Source organism: Pristiophorus japonicus, chromosome 1, assembly GCF_044704955.1.
Source record: "Pristiophorus japonicus isolate sPriJap1 chromosome 1, sPriJap1.hap1, whole genome shotgun sequence".
Lineage (NCBI taxonomy): Eukaryota > Metazoa > Chordata > Chondrichthyes > Pristiophoridae > Pristiophorus > Pristiophorus japonicus.
The window spans coordinates 64951982-64971844 of record NC_091977.1 but is presented as its reverse complement, the minus strand read 5'-3'; the positions used below and the strand labels follow the sequence as shown (position 1 = coordinate 64971844).

The following is a 19863-nucleotide window of genomic DNA, read 5'->3' as shown; positions in this document are numbered from 1 at the left end:
TTGTGCCCGCTGGTCACCTATGCCACTCTCCCCACTGGAGTCTATGGGGTCGCTTGGTGGTCACCTGCATGGGCTTGGTAAGGGCCTGTGCCTCTTCCCCCTGAGACCACAAAGTACATCATGCACCGGGCACGGGGTGAGTGTAAGGTCTCCTGCCGACTCATGCCAAGGTGCCCACTCTGATTTATGCCCTTTTTCTTTGAGTGTCCAGGCCATGATTTACCGACTCCACCCTTGGGGCTCACTTCCACTCATCAGGAGATAGCTGCCTGTCTTCCCACTTGGTCTACCTGCCTCTAGCCGTAACCCTGTGAAACTCCTGGCACAGTGAGACCACCCCCCCCCCCCCACCTCCCCGCCCTGCCTATGGCGCTGTCCCTCCGAAACAGTGGCCTTGGTTGGGATGGGCCCCAAACGGGGCTACAGGAAACCCCAGCGCATGTCTGGGTCCGAACTGAGCTTTTTGGCTGTTCCGCCAGACTCCCGCTGGAATAGCTGAGCATTTCCGGGGGCCCATATGTGCAAGTGAACTTCTGAACAATGTGACAGCAGGTATTAATGAATACGGGAGGAGCCCAAAATTTCAGGAGGCCCAATGCACCAGTACATCACCAGAAGTGCCTGTTCTCTGCTCGCAACAGGCCTGGTGCTATTGGAGGCAAACCTAGTGGAATTTCCAGCCCCCTTGATGTGGGAGAGATGTGGGTGGGCAGATGATCTGTCTACAGCCCCCCTACTGGAATTTCCCACTCTCCTCGGAACAGGGTGTAATTCTGGCAGTAATGGGTCCCGTCCCATTTCCTGCCCCCTCTCCCCCCTCAGCCCATCGCCTGCGCCTGGCTCAGCACTTGCACCAAAGGTAAGTTGAAGACTGTTGTGTCGTGACTTTGCATCTTTATTGCAATAACTAATCCTAACACTTTGTGTTTTGTCCTTCCCACAGGGTAACTCGCTTCTTTTCATGCCCAATGTTCTCAAGGTATATTTGGAAAATGGACAGACCAAAGCCTTTAGATATGATAAAAATACAACTGTGAAGGTAGTGAAGACTCTGCTGGTTTTCTTTGCTCCTTGCTGCGTATTTCCCCTCTGTTGATTTTGCCAAGTAAAACTCTGATTCGTTTACTTTATTTATCTACCCTGCAAAAACTGAACTGAAAATCTCGGTACAGTTTTCAATCAGTCCAGATGATAAAGTGTCTTGCCTGTATCATTTATTCTGTTCCTGCTCAAATAGCATAGCTGACGCAGAAGTAGCCAAGACACTATTGTAATAGCTTTTAGTTCTGCGCTGTCTGCTCCTATATCTATATATACATATCACTGAAAATCTGCATATGCACATTACTGAAAGGCCATGCACTTCCTGTTCATAAAACTTACTTCCTGTTGTCACAATTTTTTGTCATGCTTTTCTGCTGCTGAAACCCTCATCCATGTAAATTGGTATGTCAACATTGCCATTCACTGTCAAAATATATTTGCAGGCTCTGGCCATTGGGTGGAGTGATGTATTTCTCCCAATATATTTTTTAAAAATTCGATCCTGGGATGTGGGTGTCGCCGGCAAGGCCAGCATTTCTTGCCGATCTCTAATTGCCCTTGAGAAGGTGGTGGTGGTGAGCCACCTTCTTGAACCGCTGTAGTCTGTGTGATGAAATACTGTCACAGTGTTGTTAGGGAGGGGGTTCCCGGATTTTGACCCAGTGACAATGAAGGAATGGCGATATATTTCCAACTCAGGATGGTGTGTAGCTTGGAAAGGAACTTGAAGTTGGTGGTGGTGTTCAATGTAAATAATGTATATCAAAGATTCTAGATTCATTAACTGACCATGAGAATTGCCACAGGTATCTATATACACATGCTGAGTTGGAATTGGAGTTAGCGTGCATGTAAGGCCTGATTCACCAATTCTATGTTCCCTTTGAGCACAGCTCTTCTCTGGGAGAATGATTGATGTATATACATCCTGTGGATGAATGGTTTCAAAATCAAGGAACTGGCAGTGTGATTGAATTTATTATATCTGCCCTTCATATTTAAATTGATTATTTTATATCACTTCTTAACAACAACAACAACTTGCATTTATATAGCTCCTTGAACATAATAAAACATCCCGAGGCACTTCACAGGAGTGTTAAACAAAATTTGACACCAAACCACATAGAGGTATTAGGTTTTAAGAAGCGCCTTATAGGAGGAAAGAGAGATAGAGAGGCTGAGAATTCCAGAGCTTAGGTCTTCGACAGCTGAATGCATGTCTGCTAATGGCGGAGCGATTAAAGTCGGGGATAGGCAAGAGGCCAGAATTGGAGCAGCGCCGATATCTCGGGGGGGATAAAGGGGAGAAGGTTACAGAGATAGGGAGGGGCGAGGCCATGGAGATAATATTCCCAATCAGTTTGTACGTCTGCGCGGCAACGCAGCTGTCTGAAGCTCCTGTGTAGGCCACTTGCTGGGTTCTCAATGGAAAGACTGCACATATGCGGAAATTTGAATGGGCCATGCAGCCCCTTAAAGGGGCCGCGCACCCAAATATAAAATTACAGGGAACATTGCATGGAGGGATTGGAAAACAAAGATGAGAATTTTAAAATTGAAGCGTTGCTCAACTGGGAACCATTGAAGGTCAGCGAGCACAGGTGTGATAGATGAACGAGACTTGGTGCGAGTTAGCATACAAGCAGCAGAGTTTTGCATGAGCTTACATTTATGGAGGGTGGAAGATGGGAGGCTGGCCAGGAGTGTGCTGGAATAGTCAAGTCTAAAGGTAACAAAAGCATGGATGAGGGTTTCAGCAGCAGATGAGGTGAGGTAGGGACAGATTCAGGCAATGTTACAGAGGTGGAATTAGGCGGTCTTAGTGATGGCGTGGATATGTGGTCAGGAGCTCATCTCTAGGTCAAATACGACACCAAGGTGCAAACAGTCTGGTTCAGTCTCAGACGGTTGCCAGGGAGATGGATGGAGTCAGTGGCTAGGGAATGGAGTTTATGACGGGGACCGAAGACAATGGCTTCAGTCTTCCCAATATTTAGTTGGAGGCAACTTCTGCTCATCCACTATTGGATATTGGACAAGCAGCCTGACAATTTAGAGACAATGGAGTTGTTGAGAAAGGTGGAAGGGAATTGCAGATCAGTAAGTTCTTTGAGAGTTTAAATTATGTCATAAACTGCAAGAGCAAGAATTGATTAGTCTGTAGCCATCCGCTGAGCTGTGAAATGAGGTAACATTGAGGTAACAACAGTGACTGCACTTCAAAAGTACTTCATTGGTTGTAATGTGCTTTGGAATGTCCTGTGATCATGACGGGTGCTATATAAATGCTATTTCTTTCTTTAATGCACATGAACAATAAGTAAAAGAGCAGCCAAATGAGTCAAACACCAAACCCGGGGGGGGGGGGGGTGAACAAAAGTCATCAATATGGAGGGAGGAGTGTTTGTCAACATTTTTGTAAAGTCCTGTCCCCTCAGTACAGATTCACACGAGGCATGTAGTGAAGTCAAGGTCACTCTGGACCTGCACCTTTATTTCACAGCTCTGGAATGCTGCACTTGCCTGAGACCTGGCCTTATATACCTGTCTCTTGCAAGTGCACCCCTGGTGGTAAGGTATGCTGGTGGTTACAGGTCATATCTTATTACAGTCATGTATAGCATGTTAGGATACAGTTATATATAATAATGTAAGATACATGACAATTTTTTTTAATTTAATGTGATTTTGAGGGTAATATCCGATGGCATGTCAATTCACTGCATGTGGATAAAAGCATTTATCCACGAGCATAAAGGTTTTGAGAGGTTAACTTCTGCAATGAACTCACTCTCAGAGATTCATATATTGCAACTGAAATAAAACAATACTGAAACTCGGCAAGCTCATGTATCCAGCCGATTAAGAAAAGCTTTTAAGAGCTTTTAGACATTGGCATAACTGAACAGGCGATGGATATCAGGAAGGTGAAGTGAGAATTACTGTTTATTTATCACATTGGACTTTATAATGACAGCGGCGAGAGACAATGTGTTAATACATTACAGGTTAGGGCAGTGAGTAGTGCGGGGGGTTAGGACAGTGAGTGGGGGGTTAGGATAGTGAGTGGGGGGTTAGGACAGTGGGGGGGGGTAAGGACAGTGGGGAGGGGGTTAGGATAGTGGGGGGGGGTTAGGACAGTGGGGGGGGAGTTAGGACAGTGGGGGGGGGGAGTTAGGACAGTGGGGGGAGGGGAGTTAGGACAGTGGGGGGGGAAGTTAGGACAGTGTGGGGGGGAGTTAGGACAGTGGGGGGAGGGGAGTTAGGACAGTGCGGGGGGGAGTTAGGACAGTGGGGGGGGGGGGAGTTAGGACAGTGGGGGGGGAGTTAGGACAGTGGGGGCAGGGAGTTAGGACAGTGGAAGGGGAGTTAGGACAGTGGGGGGGGGGAGTTAGGACAGTGGGGGGGGGAGTTAGGACAGTGGGGGGGGGAGTTAGGACAGTGGGGGGGGAGTTAGGACAGTGGGGGGAGGGGAGTTAGGACAGTGGGGGGGGGAGTTAGGACAGTGGGGGGGAGTTGGGACAATGGGGGGGGGAGTTAGGACAGTGGGGGCAGGGAGTTAGGACAGTGGGGGCGGGGAGTTAGGACAGTGGGGGGGGGAGTTAGGACAGTGGGGGGGGGGAGTTAGGACAGTGGGGGGAGGGGAGTTAGGACAGTGGGGGGGGGAGTTAGGACAGTGGGGGGAGTTAGGACAGTGGGGGGGGGGGAGTTAGGACAGTGGGGGGGGAGTTAGGACAGTGGGGGGGGGAATTAGGACAGTGGGGGGAGGGGAGTTAGGACAGTGGGGGGGGGAGTTAGGACAGTGGGGGGGGAGTTAGGACAGTGGGGGGGGGGGAGAGTTAGGACAGTGGGGGGGGGGAGTTAGGACAGTGGGGGAAGGGGAGTTAGGACAGTGGGGGGGGGGGTTTAGGACAGTGGGGGGGGATTTAGGACAGTGGGGGGAGGGGAGTTAGGACAGTGGGGGGAGGGGAGTTAGGACAGTGGGGGGGGGAGTTAGGACAGTGGGGGCGGGGAGTTAGGACAGTGGGGGGGGGAGTTAGGACAGTGGGGGGTGGAGTTAGGACAGTGGGGGGAGGGGAGTTAGGACAGTGGGGGGAGGGGAGTTAGGACAGTGGGGGGAGGGGAGTTAGGACAGTGGGGGGAGGGGAGTTAGGACAGTGGGGGGAGGGGAGTTAGGACAGTGGGGGGAGGGGAGTTAGGACAGTGGGGGGGGGAGTTAGGACAGTGGGGGGGGGGAGTTAGGACAGTGGGGGGGGAGTTAGGACAGTGGGGGGGGGGGAGTTAGGACAGTGGGGGGGGGGAGTTAGGACAGTGGTGGGGGGGGAGTTAGGACAGTGGGGGGAGGGGAGTTAGGACAGTGGGGGTAGGGGAGTTAGGACAGTGGGGGGGGGAGTTAGGACAGTGGGGGTGGGGAGTTAGGACAGTGGGGGTGGGGAGTTAGGACAGTGGGGGGAGGGGAGTTAGGACAGTGGGGGGGGGGAGGGGAGTTAGGACAGTGGGGGGGGGAGTTACGACAGTGGGGGGGGGAGTTAGGAGGGGGGGAGGGGAAGTTCGGACAATGGGGAGGGGAAGTTCGGACAATGGGGGAGGGGAGTTAGGACAGTGGGGGGGTTTCGGATACTGGGTAGTGCGGGGGGTTTAGGACAGTGGCGGTGGTGGGCGGTTAGGACAGTGCATAGTGCAGGGGGTTAGGAAAGTTTTGGTGCCATACTGTTGCTTTTTCATTAGTACGTAGTGAATATAATTACGTTCGCTGAGAAGTTGTATGGGAAGTGTGATGCATGAATGTACGCTGTTGCTTTGTGAATACAGCATGAGTTCTCGATTTGGTCACGTGGAAATCCAGAAAGACAATGAGAATTGAACTTCTCCTTTCTTCTTTAATTGACAGGATATCATTCTAACACTGAAGTCGAAGCTGTCCATCCGCTGTATTGAACACTTCGCTCTTGCTTTGAAAGAGCGGTACAGTGTCAGCAAAGTCTATCTCTTACATGATGATGAGATTATTGAGCAGGTACGAAGAGGATCAGGATTCTGTGCATTGTGGATATGAGGGGATGATAGTTAAGAGAGTTTGGAAGGTCTTGTGAATGGAGAATAATAGTTACCCATCCTCTATATCTACAGGATAAAGCCCTCAGCCACTATCGATATCTTCCTCCTGCATTATCTATCATTCATCAGCTGATGATTTCACCAAGTTTTGTTATGTCTTAACTACATTCTTTCTGCAGAAGCTGAGAGAAAATATTGTATTCAGGGAGGTTTTGTAAATAAAGTAAGTGAAGTTGTTTATATCAAAATCAGGTGCTGTATTGAAATCCAATGTTGCTGATCAATATCAGACTGAATCACTCCATCCAATGGCACATTTAACAAGATGCCAATTACTCTATTTAATCTGTTCACTCACTAATTAATGGGGGGGGGGGGGCGGGGGGAGGATATAGGTGAGTGAAAATTTAAAAAGTCAAAGAAGAAGGAGAAGGGGAATAGATCAGGGTAGCACTGGGGGAAATGAAAACCAGTGTATGCCAGGAAGGGACAGAATGTATAAACATTAAGGTGAATCAGAAAGTGGGCTCAAAGCAGGAAAAAATAGTACAACAATAAATTTAAAAGCTCTTTATCTGTATGCACGCAGCATTCATAACAAAATAGATCAGTTGACAGCACACAGATACAAATAGGTATGATCTGATAGCCATTACAGAGACGTGGTTTCAAGGTGACCAGGACTGGGAACTAAATATTCTGGGGTTATTTGACAATTTGGAAGGACAGACAGAAAGGAAAAGGAGGTGGGGTAGCACTGTTAATAAAGGATGAGATCAGTGTGTTAGTGAGAAACGATATTGGCTCAGAAGATCAAGATGTTGAATCAGTTTGGGTGGAGATAAGGAATAATAAGGGGAAAAAGTCGCTGGTGGGTGTAGTCTATAGCCCCCTAACAGTAGCTACACTGTTGGACGGAGTATAAATCAAGAAATAATGGAGGCTTGTAAAAAAGGAACGGTAATAATCATGGGTGTTTTTAACCTTCATATTGACTGGACAAAGCAAATTTGCCATGGTAGCTGTAATGTATTTAACCCTGTGTAATCTGCATGACACCTGACTACCAGAGGGCCCATCTGTTGGAGTCCCAAGGGATCCCAGCATCCCTTGGGAGCACAGTATATAAGCAGGTCACCCACGAGGTACCTGCACTCTGGAGCCTTATTAAAGGAGCTAAGGTCACACTTGCTCATTGTACACAGTACTCAGTTTCATCCTTTATTATGAGTGTACCAGTAGCCTTGAGGAAGAGTTCATAGACTGTATGACGGTCCGCGTTGCGGAGTTGGAGCTGAGGGTGGATTCACTCTGGAGCATCCACGATGCTGAGAATGACGTGAGTATCACGTGTAGCGAGTTGGTCTTACCGCAGGAGAAGGGTCCACAGCCAGCGAGGGAATGGAAGACCAGCAGGAAGAGTAGTGCAAGGAAGGTAGTGCAGGGGTCCCCTGTGGTCATCCCACTGCAAAACAGATACACTGCTTTGAGTGCTGTTGAGGGGGATGACTCATCAGGAGTGGGCAGCAGCAGCCAAGTTCATGGCACCGTGGCTGGCTCTGTTGCACAGGAGGGCAGGAAAAAGAGTGAGCGAGCGATAGTGATAGGGGATTCAATTGTAAGGGGAATAGATAGGCGTTTCTGCGGCCGCAACCGAGACTCCAGGATGGTATGTTGCCTCCCTGGTGCAAGGGTCAAGGATGTCTCGGAGCGGGTGCAGGACATTCTAAAAAGGGAGGGAGAACAGCCAGTTGTCGTGGTGCACGTTGGTACCAATGACATAGGTAAAAAAAGGGATGAGGTCCTACGAAATGAATTTAAGGAGCTAGGAGCTAAATTAAAAAGTAGGACCTCAAAAGTAGTAATCTCGGGATTGCTACCAGTGCCACGTGCTAGTCAGAGTAGGAATCGTAGGATAGCTCAGATGAATACGTGGCTTGAGCAACGGTGCAGCAGGGAGGGATTCAAATTCCTGGGGCATTGGAACCGGTTCTGGGGGAGGTGGGACCAGTACAATCCGGACGGTCTGCACCTGGGCAGAATCGGAACCAATGTCCTCGGGGGAGTGTTTGCTAGTGCTGTTGAGGAGGAGTTAAACTAATATGGCAGGGGGATGGGAACCAATGCAGGGAGATAGAGGGAAACAAAAAGGAGGCAAAAACTAAAGACAGAAAGGAGATGAGGAAAAGTGGAGGGCAGAGAAACCCAAGGCAAAGAACAAAAAGGGCCATTGTACAGCAAAATTCTAAAAGGACAGAGGGTGTTAAAAAAACAAGCCTAAAGGCTTTGTGTCTTAATGCAAGGAGTATCCGCAATAAGGTGGATGAATTAACTGTGCAAATAGATGTTAACAAATATGATGTGATTGGGATTACAGAGACGTGGCTCCAGGATGATCAGGGCTGGGAACTCAACATCCAGGGGTATTCAACATTCAGGAAGGATAGAATAAAAGGAAAAGGAGGTGGGGTAGCATTGCTGGTTAAGGAGGAGATTAAGGCAATAGTTAGGAAGGACATTAGCTTGGATGATGTGGAATCTATATGGGTAGAGCTGCAGAACACCAAAGGGCAAAAAACGTTAGTGGGAGTTGTGTACAGACCTCCAAACAATAGTAGTGATGTTGGGGAGGGCATCAAACATGAAATTAGGGGTGCGTGCAATAAAGGTGCAGCAGTTATAATGGGTGACTTTAATATGCACATAGATTGGGCTAACCAAACTGGAAGCAATACGGTGGAGGAGGATTTCCTGGAGTGCATAAGGGATGGTTTTTTAGACCAATATGTCGAGGAACCAACTAGGGGGGAGGCCATCTTAGACTGGGTGTTATGTAATGAGAGAGGATTAATTAGCAATCTCGTTGTGCGAGGCCCCTTGGGGAAGAGTGACCATAATATGGTGGAATTCTGCATTGGGATGGAGAATGAAACAGTTAATTCAGAGACCATGGTCCAGAACTTAAAGAAGGCTAACTTTGAAGGTATGAGGCGTGAATTGGCTGGGATGGATTGGCGAATGATACTTAAGGGGTTGACTGTGGATGGGCAATGGCAGACATTTAGAGACCGCATGGATGAACTACAACAATTGTACATTCCTGTCTGGCATAAAAATAAAAAAGAGAAGGTGGCTCAACCGTGGCTATCAAGGGAAATCAGGGATAGTATTAAAGCCAAGGAAGTGGCATACAAATTGGCCAGAAATAGCAGAGAACCTGGGGACTGGGAGAAATTTAGAACTCAGCAGAGGAGGACAAAGGGTTTGATTAGGGCAGGGAAAATGGAGTATGAGAAGAAGCTTGCAGGGAACATTAAGACGGATTGCAAAAGTTTCTATAGATATGTAAAGAGAAAAAGGTTAGTAAAGACAAACGTAGGTCCCCTGCAGTCAGAATCAGGGGAAGTCATAACGGGGAACAAAGAAATGGCGGACCAATTGAACAAGTACTTTGGTTCGGTATTCACGAAGGAGGACACGAACAACCTTCCGGTTATAAAAGGGGTCGGGGGGTCTAGTAAGGAGGAGGAACTGAGGGAAATCCTTATTAGCCGGGAAATTGTGTTGGGGAAATTGATGGGATTGAAGGCCGATAAATCCCCAGGGCCTGATGGACTGCATCCCAGAGTACTTAAGGAGGTGGCCTTGGAAATAGTGGATGCGTTGACAGTCATTTTCCAACATTCCATTGACTCTGGATCAGTTCCTATGGAGTGGAGGGTAGCCAATGTAACCCCACTTTTTAAAAAAGGAGGGAGAGAGAAAACAGGGAATTATAGACCGGTCAGCCTGACATCGGTAGTGGGTAAAATGATGGAATCAATTATTAAGGATGTCATAGCAGCGCATTTGGAAAGAGGTGACATGATAGGTCCAAGTCAGCATGGATTTGTGAAAGGGAAATCATGCTTGACAAATCTTCTGGAATTTTTTGAGGATGTTTCCAGTAGAGTGGACAAGGGAGAACCAGTTGATGTGGTATATTTGGACTTTCAGAAGGCGTTCGACAAGGTCCCACACAAGAGATTGATGTGCAAAGTTAGAGCACATGGGATTGGGGGTAGTGTACTGACATGGATTGAGAACTGGTTGTCAGACAGGAAGCAAAGAGTAGGAGTAAATGGGTACTTTTCAGAATGGCAGGCAGTGACTAGTGGGGTACCGCAAGGTTCTGTGCTGGGGCCCCAGCTGTTTACACTGTACATTAATGATTTAGATGAGGGGATTAAATGTAGTATCTCCAAATTTGCGGATGACACTAAGTTGGGTGGCAGTGTGAGCTGCGAGGAGGATGCTGTGAGGCTGCAGAGCGACTTGGATAGGTTAGGTGAGTAGGCAAATGCATGGCAGATGAAGTATAATGTGAGGTTATCCATTTTGGTGGTAAAAACAGAGAGACAGACTATTATCTGAATGGTGACAGATTAGGAAAAGGGGAGGTGCAAAGAGACCTGGGTGTCATGGTACATCAGTCATTGAAGGTTGGCATGCAGGTGCAGCAGGCGGTTAAGAAAGCAAATGGCATGTTGGCCTTCATAGCAAGGGGATTTGAATACAGGGGCAGGGAGGTGTTGCTACAGTTGTACAGGGCATTGGTGAGGCCACACCTGGAGTATTGTGTACAGTTTTGGTCTCCTAACCTGAGGAAGGACATTCTTGCTATTGAGGGAGTGCAGTGAAGGTTCACCAGACTGATTCCCGGGATGGCGGGACTGACCTATCAAGAAAGACTGGATCAACTGGGCTTGTATTCACTGGAGTTCAGAAGAATGAGAGGGGACCTCATAGAAACATTTAAAATTCTGACGGGGTTAGACAGGTTAGATGCAGGAAGAATGTTCCCAATGTTGGGGAAGTCCAGAACCAGAGGTCACAGTCTAAGGATAAGGGGTAAGCCATTTAGGACCGAGATGCGGAGGAACTTCTTCACCCAGAGAGTGGTGAACCTGTGGAATTCTCTACCACAGAAAGTTGTTGAGGCCAATTCACTAAATATATTCAAAAAGGAGTTAGATGAGGTCCTTACTACTAGGGGGATCAAGGGGTATGGCGAGAAAGCAGGAATGGGGTACTGAAGTTGAATGTTCAGCCATGAACTCATTGAATGGTGGTGCAGGCTAGAAGGGCCGAATGGCCTACTCCTGCACCTATTTTCTATGTTTCTATGTTTCTATGTATCCGGGATAGTTTCCTTGAGCAGTACATTGCGGAACCAAGCAGGGAGCAGGCTATCTTAGATCTGGTACTATGTAATGAGACAGGATTAATAAACGATCTCCTAGTAAAGGATCCTCCAGGAATGAGTGACCATAACATGGTTCAATTTCAAATTCAGTTGGAGGGTGAGAAAGTTGGATCTCAAATCAGTGTCCTAAGCTTAAATAAAGGAGCCTACAAAGATATGAAGGCGGTGTTGGCTAAAGTGGACTGGGAAAATAGATTAAAGTATGCGACAGTTGATGAGCAGTGGCAGACATTTAAGGAGATATTTCATAACTCGCAACAAAAATATATGCCAATGAGAAGGAAAGACTGTAAGAGAAGGGATAACTATCCGTGGCTAACTAAGGAAATAAGGGAGGGTATCAAATTGAAAACAAGGGCATAAAAAGTGGCCAAGATTAGAGTGAGACCAGAGGATTGGGAAACTTTTAAAAGCTAGCAAAGAATGTCTAAAAGAATGATAACGAGAGGGAAGATAGATTATGAAAGTAAACTAGCACGAAATATAAAAACAGATAGTAAGAGTTTCTACAGGTACATAAAAAGGAAAAGAGTGGCTAAAGTAAATGTTGGTCCCCTAGAGGATGAGACTGAGGAATTAATAATGGAGAACAGGAAAATGGCAGAGACATTGAACAAATATTTTGCATCGGTCTTCACAGTAGAAGACACTAAAAACATCCCAATAGTGGATAATCAAGGGGCTATCGGGAGGGAGGAAATTAATACACTCACTTATCACTAAAGAAGTAGTACCCGGTAAAATAATGGGACTAAAATAATGGGCAGAAAAGTCTCCTGGACCTGATGGCTAACATCCTAGAGTCTTAAAAGAAGTGGCTCCAGAGATAATGGATGCATTGGTTGTAATCTACCAAAATCCCCTGGATTCTGGGGCGGTCCCAGCGGATTGGAAAACCATAAATGTAACGGCACTATTTAAGAAAGGAGGCAGACAAAAACAGGAAAGTATAGACCAGTTAGCCTAACATCTGTCATTGGGAAGATGCTGGAGTCCATTATTAAGGAAGCAGTAGCAGGACATTTGGAAAAACATAACTCAATCAAGCAGAGCTAGCATGGTTTTATGAAAGGGAAATCATGTTTGACAAATTTGCTGGAGTTCTTTGAGGATGTAACAAGCAGGATGGATAAGGGGGAACAAGTGGATGTGGTGTATTTAGATATCCAGAAGGCATTCGATAAGGTTACTACACAAGATATAAAAGTTCACGGAATTGGGGGTAATATATTAGCATGGATAGAGGATTGGCTAACTAACAGAAAACAGAGAGTCGGGATAAATGGGTCATTGGGTCATTTTCTGGTTGGCAAACAACGACTAGTAGGGTGCCTCAGGGATTGATGCTGGGGCCTCAACTATTTACAATCTATATTAATGACTTGGATGAAGGGACCATAGAAACATAGAAACATAGAAAATAGGTGCAGGAGTAGGCCATTTGGCCCTTCGAGCCTGCACCACCATTCAATAAGATCATAGCTGATCATTCACCTCAGTACCCCTTTCCTGCTTTCTCTCCATACCCCTTGATCCCTTTAGCCGTAAGGGCCATATCTAACTCCCTCTTGAATATATCTAATGAACTGGTGTCAACAACTCTCTGCTATAGGGAATTCCACAGGTTAACAACTCTCTGAGTGAAGAAGTTTCTCCTCATCTCAGTCCTAAATGGCTTACCCCTTATCCTTAGACAATGTCCCCTGGTTCTGGACTTCCGCAACATCGGGAACGTTCTTCCTGCATCTAACCTGTCCAGTCCCATCAGAATTTTATATGTTTCTATGAGATCCCCTCTCATCCTTCTAAACTCCAGTGAATACAGGCCCAGTCAATCCAGTCTCTCCTCATATGTCAGTCAAGCCATCCCGGGAATCAGTCTGGTGAACCTTCGCTGCACTCCCTCAATAGCAAGGACATAAGAACATAAGAATTAGGAACAGGAATAGGCCATCTAGCCCCTCGAGCCTGCTCCGCCATTCAACAAGATCATGGTGGATCTGGCCGTGGACTCAGCTCCACTTACCCGCCCGCTCCCCGTAACCCTTAATTCCCTTATTGGTTAAAAATCTATCTATCTCTGATTTGAATACATTCAATGAGCTAGCCTCAACTGCTTCCTTGGGCAGAGAATTCCACAGATTCACAACCCTCTGGGAGAAGAAATTCCTTCTCAACTCGGTTTTAAATTGGCTCCCCCATATTTTGAGGCTGTGCCCCCTAGTTCTAGTCTCCCCGACCAGTGGAAACAACCTCTCTGCCTCTATCTTGTCTATTCCTTTCATTATTTTAAATGTTTCCATAAGATCACCCTTCCAGGATGTCCTTCCTCAGATTAGCTATGAAGGCCAACATAACATTTGCCTTCTTCACCGCCTGCTATACCTTCATGCCAACTTTCAATGACTGATGAACCATGACACCCAGGTCTCGTTGCATCTCCCCTTTTCCTAATCGACTGCCATTCAGATTATATTCTACCTTCATGTTTTTGCCCCCAAAGTGGATAACCTCACATTTATCCATATTATACTGCATCTGCCATGCATTTGCCCATTCACCTAACCTGTCCAAGTCACTCTGCAGCCTCTTAAAGTCCTCCTCACAGCTCACACCGCTACCCAGTTTAATGTCATCTGCAAACTTGGAGATATTACCCTCAATTCTTTCATCCAAATCATTAATGTATATTGTAAATAGCTGGGGTCCCAGCACTGATCCCTGCGGCACCCCACTAGTCACTGCCTGCCATTCTGAAAAGGAACCGTTTATCCCAACTCTCTGCTTCCTGTCTGCCAACCAGTTCTCTATCCGAGTGTAATGTAGCCAAGTTTGCTGATGACACAAGGATGAGTGGGAAAGCAAATTGTGAGGACGCAAAAAATCTGCAAAGTGATAGACAGGCTAAGTGAGTGGGCAAAAATTCGGCAGATGGAGGAAAATATGAGGTTATCCACTTTGGCAGAAAAAATAGAAAAGCACATTTTAATTTAGATGGAGAAAAATTGCAAAGTGCTGCAGTACAGAGGGACCTGGGGATCCTTGTGCATGAAACACAAAAAGTTAGTATGCAGGTACAGCAAGTAATCAGGAAGGCAAATGGAATGTTGGCCTTTATTGCAAGGGGGATAGAGTATAAAAGCAGAGAAGTCCTGCTACAGCTGTACAGGGTATTGGTGAGGCCACACCTAGAGTACTGTGTATAGTTTTGGTCTCCGTATTTAAGGAAGGATATATTTGCATTGGAGGTTGTTCAGAGAAGGTTCACTAGGTTGATTCCGGAGATGAGGGAGTTGACTTAGGAAGAGAGTCGGGGGGGGGGGGGTGGGGGGAGGAAGAGAGAGTGGGGGGTGCGGGGGGGAAGAGAGTGGGGGGATCGGGAAAGAGACTGGGGGGAAGAGAGTGGGGGGAGGAAGAGTGGGGGGGAAGAGAGTGGGGTTGTGCTGGGGTGGGGGTGGGTTGTGTGGGGTTCAAAAGAATGAGAGGTGATTTTGTTGAAACATAAGATAATGAGGGGGCTCGACAAGGTGGGTGCAGAGAGGATATTTCCACTCATAGGGGAAACTAAAACTAGGGGACATGATCTCAGAATAAGGGGCTGCGCATTTAAAACTGAGATAAGGAGGAATTTCTTCTCTCAGAGGGTTGTGGGTCTATGTAATTCTCTGCCCCATTGAGCTATGGAGGCTGGATCATTGAATTTATTTAAGGTGGAGATAAACAGATTTTTGAGCGATAAGGGAATAAAAGGTTATGGGGAGCGGGCATGGAAGTGAAGCTGAGTCCATGATCAGGTCAGCCATGATCTTATTGAATGGTGGAGCAAGCTCGAGGGGCCAAATGGCCTATTCCTAATCCTAATTCATATGTTGTTATTTTGCAAAACACACGTGGAGACAGACCTCTTGAACACTGAAAATACAGCATTGATTTGGGAGCCTACTAAAAGAAGCTTTAGATTGGAAATAGTAAAAGAGTGCACTGTATCGAGGGAGTCTGGGCCTACCTTGACAAATAGCAGCCTGCTAGGCTGATATCAGTAAATCACTCTTCCTGTCCTCAACCCCACCCAGTGAGAGGATGCTGTTAAGACATAAGCCTAATGAAAATGATTTATTAATTTTTTACCAGGTGTTACGGTAATAGCTTAATTGCTTGTGTAAATGTTTTCTACCCTTGCCACAGGTAGTCCAGAAGCGAGAACCCCATGACTATAGGTGTCTCTTCAGGGTGTGTTTCCTGCCAAGAGATCCACTCGTGGTTTTACGAGATGATCCAGTTGCCTTTGAATACCTCTATTTGCAGGTATGTGTTTGAGTTGAAGGATCACAGAATCACTTTATAAAGTTCATGACCATGACCAGCTACTTCACCTTGTGCAGAACAGTAGTACCAGAGGACACGGATTGTGCTTAAAAGCAGGTAGCTATAAAACTAATCTGAGGAAACAATATTTCAGTGAGCTAGTGGTCAATCTGTGGGAGATTCTCCCTGAGGTGGAAGTAGTGAATATTGGTTAATTCAAATTAGATCAATTTATTTCAGAAAATAACATTTTGGGATACAGTATGTGAGTAAATTGAGACATGACATGTGGTAAGTGGAGCATGATTGGGAGGAACAGGTGACTTTGAACCTCTCATCATAGGCAGTCCCTCGGAATCGAGGAAGACTTGCTTCCACTCCTATAGTGAGTCCTTTGGTGGCTGAACAGTCCAATGCGAGAGCCACAGACCCTGTCACAGGTGGGACAGACATTCGTCGGGGGAAGGCTGGGGTGGGGGGGGTGGTGGGACTGATTTGCCGCACGCTCCTTCCGCTGCCTGCGCCTGACCTCTTCACACTCGCGGCGTTGAGATTCGAAGAGTTCAACGCCCTCCCGGATGCACTTTCCCCACTTAGGGCGGTCTTCAGCCAGGGACTCCCAGATGTCAGTGGTAATGTCGCACTTTACCAGGGAGGCTTTGAGGGTGTCCTTGTAACGTTTCCGCTTCCCACCGAGCTCCTTCACGGCTTGTTTGCCATGAAGGAGCTCCGCATAGAGCAATTGCTTAGGAAGCCTCGTGTCTGGCATGTGAACTATGTGGTCTGCCCAGCGAAGCTGATCGAGTGTGGTCAGTGCTTCAATACTGGGGATGTTAGCCTGAGCGAGGACACTGATGTTGGTGCGCCTGTCCTCCCAGGGGATTTGCAGGATCTTCCGGAGACATTGTTGGTGATATATCTCCAGCGACTTGAGGTGTCTTCTGTACATCATCCATGCCTCTGATCCATACAGGAGGGCGGGTATTACTGCAGCTATGTAGACCATGAGCTTGGTAGTAGATTTGAGGGCCTGGTCTTCGAACACTCTTTTCCTCTGTCGGCCAAAGGCACTGGAGGCGATGTTGAATCTCCTCATCAATGTCTGCCTTTGTTGACAAGAGGCTCCCGAGGTACGGAAGTCGTCCATGTTGTTGAGGGCCGCGCTGTGAATCTTTGTTGACTGGGGGGCAGTGCTGTGTGGCGAGGACAGGCTGGTGGAGGACCTTTGTCTTACGGATGTTAAGCGTGAGGCCCGTGCTTTCATATGCCACGGTGAATACATCAACTATTTCCTGAAGTTCAGCCTCAGAATGTGCGCAGGCGCAGGCGTTGTCTGCATACTGCACCTCAATGACAGAGGCTGGAGGGACCTGGCCTGGAGGCGGCGTAGGTTAAACAGCTTCCCACTGGTTCTGTAGTTTAGTTCCACTCCAGTGGGGAGCTTGTTGACTGTGAGGTGGAGCATGGCAGCAAGGAAGATTGAGAAGAGGGTTGGAGCGATGACACGGCCCTGTTTGACCCCAGTCCGGATGTGGATTGGGTCTGTAATGGAACGGCTGGTAAGGATCACGGCCTGCATGTCGTCGTGGAGCTGGCGAAGGATGTTGACAAACTTTTGGGGGAAGATGCTCCATAAGCCCTCACGGTTGACAGTGTCAAAGGTCTTTGTAAGATCGAAAAAGGCCATGTATAAGGGCTGGCGCTGTTCCCTGCATTTTTCCTGCAGCTATCGCGCTGCAAAGTTCATGTCCATTGTGCCCCGTAGGGGATGAAATCCGCACTGTGATTCCGGGAGGAGCTCCTCGGCCACAGGGAGAAGACTGTTAAGGAGAACTCTAGCGACAACCTTCCCAGTGGCTGAAAGCAGAGAGATTCCCCTGTAGTTACCGCAGTCAGACTTGTCCCCCTGTTTAAAGATGGTCACGATCACTGCATCTCTGAGATCTCCCGGCATGCTCTCCTCCCTCCAAATGAGAGAGATGAGGTCATGTATCCGCGCCAATGGTGCCTCTCCGCAATACTTTAGCGTCTCAGCAGGAATTCCATCCGCACCCGTAGCCTTGTTGTTCTTGAGCTGTTTTATGGCTTTGCCTACCTCGTACAGCGTTGGGGTTTCACTGAGGTGGTGGCGGGTCGCATGCTGCGGGATGGAGTTGAGAACACTTCAGTCAAAGGCAGAGTCTCAATTGAGGAGATCTTCAAAGTGCTCCTTCCAGCGGGCCCTGACAGCCTCGGTGTCCTTGATGAGTGTTTCCCTGTTCTTGGCCAGGGGTGGGGTGGGGCCTTGGGAGTTTGGACCGTAGATGGCCTTGACTGCAGTGAAGAATCCTCGCATATTGTGGCTGTCGGCCAGTTGTTGTATCTCCTGTGCTTTCTCCATCCACCGATTGTTCTTTAGGTCTCAGGTTTTTTGTTGGACCTCAGCCTTGAGCCGTCTGTAACCTCTAGTTCCCAAAGGTCTCCACACTGGGGGTTTCCTTGCCTCATGTCTGGGACATTGTTACGGATTGATTGCAATGATTAGTCCATAACTCCATTATCATTGTATTGTGGGATGATCAGAATGGTAGAAGGTGAACTAGATGGACGTTGCTCTTTTTAAGTCTAACAATTGTTATGCTCCTAAGGTGTCCTATATTTATGGACAAAGCTATAGTTGACCTATGAGGATGAGAGACATCAGTTATGTGGAGAGATTAGAGAATGTGGGATGGTTCTCTGTAGAACAGAGAAGGTTAAAGGGAGATTTAACAGAGGTTTTCAAATTCTATGGGATTTTGATAGAGTAAATAAGGAGAAACCGTTTCCACTGGAAGGAAGATCAATAACCAGGGGACACAGATTTAAGATAATGGTAAAAAACTGAGGGGGCGAGATGAGATTTCTTTCCAGCAGGCTGTTGTTATGATCTGAAATGCACTACCTGAAAGGGTGATGGAAGCTGAATTGATAGTAACTTTCAAAAGGTATTTGGATATTTACTTGAAAAGGAAAAATATTTGCTGGGCTCAGGAGAAAGAGCAAGGGAGTGAGACTAATTGGATAACTCTTTCAAAGAGCTAGCTCAGGCATGATGGGCCGAATGGCCTCCTTCTGTGCTGTATGATTCTATGATTTTATGAAAGCATTTATAAATGGTGATAAGTTGCTTCTGATATTTTTCTAGGCAGCGGTGTGTGGTGACTTTAGCGGTCTTCTATTTTACAGAGTTGCAATGATGTGCTGCTGGAAAAGTTTGCTATGGAGATGAAATGCAACACTGCTATCCGTCTCGCAGCACTGCAGATTCAGGAATGCATCCTCAACTCCAAGCTGTCTCAGAAAGTCTCCATGAAGTACATTGAGTAAGTCAACATGCCCACAGGATTGAACTGTGTGTTGCTTCAACTGCATTTAAAAGCCGCGCCTCACACCAAGCTATGCTGACACTATGGGCCCAAGTTTCCACATGATTTGCGCCTGATTTTCAGGAGCAACTGGTGGAGAACGGACTATCTTAGAAATCGCAATTCTCCACATTTTTTTTTCTGCAGTTCTAGTCAGGTAGAACAGTTCTACTTTGGAACAGAATTTTTTCTTCAAAAGGGGGCGTGTCCGGCCGCTGACGCCTGTTTTGAAAGTTTCCATAGTGAAAACGTACTCCAAACTAAAGTAGAATGGAGCAAGTGAAGATTTTTGTAGAACTGAAAAAACCTGTTCTACACATTAAAAAATCAGGCACAGGTTACAAATTAGGCGTCCAGAACGAGGTGGTGGGGGGGGCGGGGGTGGTGGTGGGGGGAAGGGAAGTCATTAAATTCTATAATAAATCCTTATTTATACTTATACAAATATTATATAAATAAATCCAACCTGAATAAACATTTATAAGCAAAGAAAAGATTAAATAAACCATCTTCCTACCTGTGTGAAAGTGCTTCAGGCAGGCCTTTCGGGACCGAAGGTTGAAAGGGCCGGCCCTAGACCTCGGGCAGGGCCCGTCCCCAGCACCAGATTTACAGGTAGGTGGCGTTGGGTCGGATCGGATCGGGTCGGGTGGGGGAGGAGAGAGAGAGAGAGAGAGAGAGAGAGGGAGGGGGGGGAGAGAGAGAGAGAGAGAGAGAGAGGGAGGGGGTAGAGAGAGAGGGAGGGGGGTAGAGAGAGAGGGAAGGGGGGAGAGAGAGAGGGAGGGGGGAGAGAGAGGGGAGAGAGAGAGGGAGGGGGGAGAG

The 19863-nt window shown here is 47.3% G+C and overlaps 1 protein-coding gene across 1 annotated transcript in view; it reads left to right on the top strand.

The window, feature by feature from the left end:
• Window positions 1-19863, top strand: part of LOC139265788 (FERM and PDZ domain-containing protein 1) — a 187108-nt gene that overhangs the window by 47460 nt on the left and 119785 nt on the right. The window contains exons 6-9 of the mRNA XM_070883650.1: window positions 944-1039; window positions 5939-6064; window positions 15536-15655; window positions 18863-18999. Coding sequence (XP_070739751.1) covers window positions 944-1039; window positions 5939-6064; window positions 15536-15655; window positions 18863-18999 — 479 coding nt within the window. The remainder of the gene's footprint in view (window positions 1-943; window positions 1040-5938; window positions 6065-15535; window positions 15656-18862; window positions 19000-19863) is intronic.